Raw genomic sequence first — 7,276 nt, 5'->3', positions numbered from 1 at the left:
TTATTTAAGGTTGACAATATGTACAAGGTCTTGGCACAGTATCTGACACATAGTGTTATGTTAACTTACTAAGAGGGCCAGTTTAATTTGAAGAGAAACTAACAAATGTAAAAAAAGAAATTAAACCTATTATTGAAACCTAGGTTCAATATTTATTAGACTATTAACTATTAATTTCTGTTGTCTTCGGTCCTTTAAATCTAGTTTTTCTCATCCCATCTTAGCGTTACTGCATTCTCCCCTTTTCACACAAGGAAACAATTCAAGACTCAGAGTTCTCCAGAGAGAAAAGCAGGAAACACAGGTAATCAGTACATCCAAAGAAACAGTGCCACGGCCCACGCCGTTCCGCCGCACCCCTAGATTTCCGGCGACCAGGTCCAACACAACCTTTAGGCCACTTCGCATCCCGCTGAATATGTCCGAAAGGCCTCCCAAGTCCCGCCCACGTACGGTTTCCGCCTCAAGGAGATTTGCATATCAATTGCTTATTGGCTGCTAGCAAACACTCGCTCTTCTCAGTGGCTGATACTGCCGTGCGAAGCCCCGTGAAGGATGCTCGCCGCGGCGTTGTGTCTGAGCGACACAGGCACGTACATTTCCGTTTCCGGTTCGCCTCCGGAACCATGGCGACCGCGCGTGGACTTGGGTACCTACTGATACTAGGCCGAGGGTGCCGCGGCCTTCGAGTAGCTCCCCAGTCCCGGGTGAGTGCCTACTTTCCCTGCTTTCGGAGAGAACCTGGATCTCCAGGGACAGCTCCACTCCGAAGATGAGCGCTCTTGACAGCCCTTGGCCCTAGCGAGTGCCCGCAACCTTCCTTTCTGCCCGGCAATCAGCTTTTCTTTCCTGGCCTGCAGACACTCGCCTCCCTTGTGCCTGGCGTGACCCAGGTAGATAACAAGTCCGATTTTCTGGAGAAGAGGCGCCATCGCAAGCACCCTGGCATCTTGCAGCTACCGCACGTGCGATTGCCGCAGGCACTGGCAGACGCTGCGCAGTTACTGCTGCTTGGTGAGTAACGGTGGGAAAAGGAGGCCGGAGGGGGGGGGGAAAAAAATGGGACTCTGCACACAAGTGATTCCGCTTTTCATCTTTGGCTCCTAGAGAGCGCAATGCCCGATGTGGAGAAACAGGTGCAAACACTGACCAGTTATCTCTGGAGCCGACATTTGCCTGTGGAGCCAGAGGAGCTGCAAAGACGAGCTGTGCAGCTTGAGAAAAAATTCCTGGACAACCCAGGTTGGACTTAAGAGTAACTAAAGAGTAAGCCAGATTGAATATCAGTGGGAAATGAAGAGTAGGAAATAGTTTTACAGGCTCTCAAATAGATACTGCAGTTTATTCAATTTTCTTATAAGAGTACTTGTTATAATGGTGCCTTACTAAGAAAAGGTAGATTATTCCAGAGATTGCCTTTGGAGTTTAGATAAAGGTCAGAGAGTGCCCCAGTATGCTGTTGAAATCCAGATCTTTGTTTTGTTTTGTTTTCCTGCGAGTCCACTGGATTAGGACCTTCTAGGTTTTTATTCAGATGAAATAAAGTCCCTGTATGGCTCCCTGTTCAGTACTGAAAACCCTCTTCAGCGATAGGAGATAAGCATAACTCATCAATTTATTTTCATGATTGTGAGCTCCTTCGTATTGTAGAACTGCCTTTTATTCTTCTTGTATTCCCCACATATTCCACAGTGGGGAATTCCTAGCTCAGAGTAGGTGGTCAGTAGATACTTGCTCAGTAGTACTGAACTAAACACAGTCATGAGACTTAGATTTCAAGCTCTTCTCCTCCCCATAGGAATACTGGCAATTGTCACAATCTTAAATGTTGGGGAAGTGAGGAATGCACAAAATACTCTATCCTTTTCTTTAAATTTTTATCACACTTCCCTTCAATATAAAACAAAACCTGTGGGTTAGGGTTGGTTAAGTTGAATAAACTGCTGTTAGAGACAAAATACTATCTGAAACACTCTGGTAGTGGTAGGTGTTACTGTTACTTTTACCTGAAGTTTTTCTCTAGGTTTGCCTTTTCTCCGGTAGGAGCAGGGGAGGACTGGGTGGGCAGTATATTCAAATATTGGATGTGAGCCCTGTTCTCCCTAGGTCCTCACTTCCAGTCCTTGTTCTTACCCCAGACTTATCTCAGACAGAGGAGAAACTTCATGAAGCAGTGCTACATGCCCTGCGTAAAACTACCTACCATTGGCAAGAACTGAGGTAAGGGGGACTAGAAAGGATACAAAAGAAAGAAAAATTGGACTGCAGAAAGAGAGTTGGGGGAGTACCATTACACAGTCAATGTAGTATTTTAAAAAGCTACCTGGGTTGTTAAGGCTCCCCAGGACCTTCTGTATTGGAGAGTGAGGCCTGAGCTAGAAGAGCCCTTTCCAAAGATGTCATTTCCTGAAAATCTAGAAGGTAATTATGGGATTATGGTTATTTCCCAGTAGGTCTGACACTATGATTTCTATGGCAGCTACAGTGAGGGACTGAGCCTGGTGTATATGGCAGCAAGACTGGATGGTGGCTTTGCAGCAGTCTCCAGAGCATTCCATGAGGTGAAAGTCCCTCAGTTTCCAACCTGAATCCTTTTACTATCAGTTCCCTTATTCATAAAGTAATCTTCTAGGCTAGGGATTCTTAGGACATTGCATATGCATATTTTTAAAGAGGCTATCTTCATACTCTGAAAGGATTCTATAACCAAAAAAAACTTTATTAATAGAATCATTTTGTTTTAGGAGCTTCCTATTCTCAAAAGACATTCACATCTCACCTTTTCTGTCATAGTCCCCTAATTCATATTTACCAAGGCCCTAAATAAATATCCACTTACCCTACTGTGGGGTGTTGTGTGTTTCTTCAGATCCGGACTCGAATTCCAGAGTTCCAGCCACAAACCTTGATGGACTTTGGCTCTGGCACTGGTTCTGTCACCTGGTAAGTAACTTTCTTCATCCTTGCCTTTGTCAATTCTAGTTCTAGAGAACCATACTTGTACCACTCCAATATCAAGAGACTAGGAAACCAGAGGGAGAATAGGAAAATTGGGAACCTAGAATGTTTCTTCCTCAGATTAAGCAAGGCAGAAGAAAGTAAATGGATTGGGGCCAGAACTTAAATGTCAAGTGAAAAAAGGCCAATGTTTAGAAAGGTTAAAAAGGAAAGGAATTTAGTATAGGGGATAGGTTTTGCATATCAATCAAAATTTTTTTGCCTACAAATAGTTTTTTAAGTCTGCCTTTTTTTTTTTTTAGAAGCTGTAAATGAAGTAAGAAAATAACATTGTTAGTATTCTATTTTAACATAACACTCTATTTTCCCAGGAATGGGGTTGGGAGTAGGTAGGTCTCTTATAGAGATGACTCTCTGTCATGAGAATTGGTGATTTATATTTTCCATCTTAGGGCTGCTCACAGTACTTGGGGCCAGAGCCTACGTGAATATGTGTGTGTGGACAGCTCAGCTGCCATGTTGGATTTGGCAGAAAAGCTACTGAAAGGTGAGGACAAGCTATAAGGAAGAGCACTTCTAAAGTTGAGGAACTTAAACAAAACAATACTAGAAAGGGTGTTTTATTGGGAAATAGAGGAAAGGGCTAAAAATTAATATGAATCTGGTCTGCTTCCAATGTTTTGGTCAAGCAGAAGGTATTAGAGGCCTTTGCTAGGTAGTGGAGGGGTTGTATAAGGTTAACAGGACTGGAGACCCAATATTCTCCCTGCCCTTTTTAATATTTACTTAAGCTCTTGCATCTCACTCTTACCTAGTGTTCTTCTGTATTCTTGGGGCCATGTTTCTTACCTGGATATCTTGTCAGTTTATACCTGTGGCTGTTAACTTCCTATACACTCATAGCTACCACATTCTTTCCTCCACAGGTGGTTCAGAATCTGGGGAGCCTTATGTTCCAGGTGTCTTTCTCAGGCAGTTTCTACCTGTATCACCCAAGGCAAGTGGCAGTGTTTAGAGTATTCTAAATGTGAGATGTAGCAGATGGAAAACTGTGGCCTCAGCCTTGTAACCCAGCATTGAGTATTAGAAGATAAAGAAAAGCCATAGAAGAAATTTAGGGGCTAGGACTTTGTTGTACTGTTGGAATGAGGAGATGTTGAGTCTGTCGTGTCCCTTGTCTTGGTCCTCAGGTACAATTTGATGTGGTGGTATCAGCCTTTTCCTTAAGTGAACTGCCCAGCAAGGCCACCCGCACTGAGGTAGTTCAAACCTTGTGGCGTAAGACAGGTCATTTCCTGGTGAGTTGAAATCCCTTTTCCCCACATTTCAATTCTTAAATCAGCTTCATGGATTTCGTGTCTTTTTTTTTCCTCTCATTGTCTTCATTTGTGAACATTTTTGTCATTTATGGTTCTCTTTATCCCTCTTTGAGGGTCTTCATCCCCATCATATATATAATGCCCATTTCCTTTTAGGCCCCCTATTCCATCTGCGAATGCCCTTACAGAGCTACTGACATTTATGTTTTCATGTAATTCAGGGTTTCTGCTTATTTCGCCCTTTTGTGAACAGGTATTGGTGGAGAATGGAACAAAAGCTGGGCACTGCCTTCTGATGGATGCTAGGGACCTGGTCCTGAAGGTAAGGTTCCTTCCCTTTCTTTCATTCCCCCACCCACCTGTCATCAATTACTGTTACTTCCTTGAAAACTAAAGAGACCATCAGACATTGGTAAGGGTGACTCTCGGGAAACTAGGCATATAAAGTCATTGTGATAGGGCAGTGGTTGGCAAATGAGGGCCTGTGGATCAAATCCGACCTGCCACCTGTTTTTGTATCAGCCATGCTTATTCACATCTCTGTTGTCTGTGACTGCTTTCACACTACAGAGTTGAGTAGTTGAGACAGAAACAGATTTTGCCTACTCTCTGGCCCTTTAAAAGAAAATTTCCTGGCCCCAGTCTAGGACACTGCTCAGCCAAGAACCTTGTCACTGTGACAGAGTATGAGCCAGTGTATAATCATAAATTTAATCGTCCTGGAGTGGGATTTTTTTGAGAGTGGAGGTTGCTGACAAGGGAGAGCACCGTACTATGTGCCAAGTTCCTGCCTTTCTCTTGCTGTTAAGAGAAAGTTCTTTGTTTGGAGTATTAAAGATCCAGCCAGCTTAACTCAAAGGACATAGTTAATCATTATGAGAGTTGAATGTTAAAGGAGTCCTCAATTTACTGAGTGTAGCAATTGAGTTATAAAAGTAGACCCCTCAGACTCAGCTTTACTTCTTTGATTTCCTGTGATTTCAGGGAAAAGAGAAGTTGCCTTTGGACCCTCGACCTGGTTTTGTCTTTGCCCCAGTGAGTATTACTTCTGCTTGTCCCAGCACACATCTGAACTAAGGTGTGGCCAGGAAAAGTGAGAGGGTAAAGCTGAGCCACTCTCCACTCCTTTGCGTGCCTATCCAGTTCCTGCCTAATGATTCCCCCGGCTCTCCCTACCTCCCACTCCTGTCCTCCCTTCTCTCTGGCCCCACTTGACTCTATCATTCTTAGTTCTTAAATTTTATGAGTGATGACTCTTCTGTCTCACCTCATGTCTTTGTGTTCACAGTGTCCCCATGAACTTCCTTGTCCCCAGTTGACAGCCTCTAAGCCCCTGGCCTGTAGCTTCTCCCAGGCTTATCATCCCATCCCCTTCAGCTGGGTATGTACCTGGGGATGTTGCAGCCGGGAGAAAATAGTTTAGGAAAGCAGGAAGAAAAAGAATCAGAGGTGGGAGGAATTGGAGAATTCAAAGAATAGCCTGGAGACTTTACAACCTGCATGTGTATGATTTATACAGTATGAAAAAGAACTGCAGGAATGGGGGAAAGGGTTAAAAAGTTTTTTCCCATATTTTTTTCCTCTAAATGGTCTCTATATCCTTATCTTAGAACAAGAAACCAAAGGAGGAGAAGTTCTCTATGGTGATCCTTGCCCGGGGTTCTCCAGAGGAAGCTAATCGCTGGCCCCGTATCACTCAACCTGTCCTTAAACGGCCTAGACATGTGCATTGTCACCTGTGCTGTCCAGACGGGCATATGCAGCATGCTGTGATCACAGCCCGCCGGCATGGCAGGTACAGGGGATGTGACCAGAATTAGTGGGCGGTGGTGAGAACCTGCAGCCCACATTGACATCTCTTTTCTGTAGGGATTTGTATCGCTGTGCCCGTGCCAGCTCCTGGGGAGATCTTTTACCCGTGATCACTCCGTCTGAGTTTCCTCCGTGCCCTGCTCAAGATCCCCCTGAGAGCTGACAAGGATGTGTAAATATTTCCTCTATGAAGCCTGCCAAGGCTGAAGCTTCCTGGTATCCAGGATGGGAATGGTTGTACCCCCAAATGTCTGTGTTTTTTTGAGCTCTTAATAATAATAAAACATTTTTTAAAGAATGGAAGTGGATTTTGTGATTCTTAAAAGGTCTAGGGGGTCAGTTTTCCTGGCCTATTGTCCTGTAAAGAAGAAAATCCTGGCGGGCACAGTGGCTCACACCTGTAATCCCAGCACTATGGGAGGCCGAGGCGGGCGGATCGCTCGAGGTCAGGAGTTCGAGACCAGCCTGAGCAAGAGCGAGACCCCGTCTCTACTAAAAATAGAAAGAAATGATTTGGACAGCTAAAACTATATATAGAAAAAATTAGCCAGGCATGGTGGCTCATGCCTGTAGTCCCAGCTACTCGGGAGGCTGAGGCAGGAGGTTTGCTTGAGCCCAGGAGTTTGAGGTTGCTGTGAGCAAGGCTGACGCCACGGCACTCACTCTAGCCCGGGCAACAGACTGAGACTCTGTCTCAAAAAAAAAAAAAAAAATAGAAGAAGAAAATCCTCAGATTTTCAATGTCAAGCTTCCAAATAAATCTCAAGCTCACCCTCTCCTATAAGAATATTGCTTCTACCAGAGACCAGGACGTCCCCAGGAAGATAATTGGATAGTGGGGAAAGCCGGCCCCAGCTGTCTGAGAACTGGCTCAACAGGTCTCTGGATTGTTATATGGGCCACCTGAATAGGAGAACCAGCAGCTGCCTCGCCCCTGTTTTTTTCTCTCTCCTTCCCTTCCGTCTTTCCCGGGGTCCCTCAGCTACCCTGGAGTTTGCCCCATACATTTCCCTTGAGAGTTGATCCCCATTAGGACCAAATCTTACATCTCCACCCCTATATATTCAGGTAGGATCCTTTCATTTACTGGGTTCATCTCTGATTTCCCCTAGGCCCTGCTGTTTAAAGGGCCAGAGCAACTGTCTTAAAAATGCCTCTCCCATAGTTCTTATCAGGAAACAAGCACA

General features: G+C 44.7%; 1 protein-coding gene across 1 annotated transcript; it reads left to right on the top strand.

Moving 5' to 3' along the window:
* Positions 1-555: 555 nt before the first annotated feature.
* On the top strand, positions 556-6,392 carry METTL17 (methyltransferase like 17). The gene is made up of 14 exons (XM_045527161.1): positions 556-707; positions 861-1,014; positions 1,108-1,242; positions 2,139-2,220; positions 2,480-2,561; positions 2,870-2,943; positions 3,411-3,505; positions 3,885-3,955; positions 4,149-4,256; positions 4,531-4,599; positions 5,262-5,312; positions 5,566-5,658; positions 5,888-6,072; positions 6,147-6,392. Exons 1-14 carry the CDS (start codon positions 627-629, stop codon positions 6,250-6,252), a joined length of 1,386 nt encoding a protein of 461 aa, XP_045383117.1. The 5' UTR covers positions 556-626; the 3' UTR covers positions 6,253-6,392.
* The last annotated feature ends 884 nt before the right edge of the window (positions 6,393-7,276 follow it).

Source organism: Lemur catta, chromosome 1 (assembly GCF_020740605.2).
Source record: "Lemur catta isolate mLemCat1 chromosome 1, mLemCat1.pri, whole genome shotgun sequence".
Classification (NCBI taxonomy): domain Eukaryota; kingdom Metazoa; phylum Chordata; class Mammalia; order Primates; family Lemuridae; genus Lemur; species Lemur catta.
Note: the sequence above shows the minus strand (reverse complement) of the source record. Positions and strands in the feature narration are given on the sequence as shown.

What these genes read in the sequence shown, in the direction of transcription:
- METTL17 (XM_045527161.1), top strand. Translation starts at nt 627, where the DNA reads ATGGCGACCGCGCGTGGACTTGGGTACCTACTGATACTAGGCCGAGGG. An exon ending in GGCACTGGTTCTGTCACCTG is followed by an intron (nt 2,944 to 3,410) that starts GTAAGTAACTTT and finishes TTTCCATCTTAG; the next exon opens with GGCTGCTCACAGTACTTGGG. An exon ending in TTCTACCTGTATCACCCAAG is followed by an intron (nt 3,956 to 4,148) that starts GCAAGTGGCAGT and finishes CTTGGTCCTCAG; the next exon opens with GTACAATTTGATGTGGTGGT.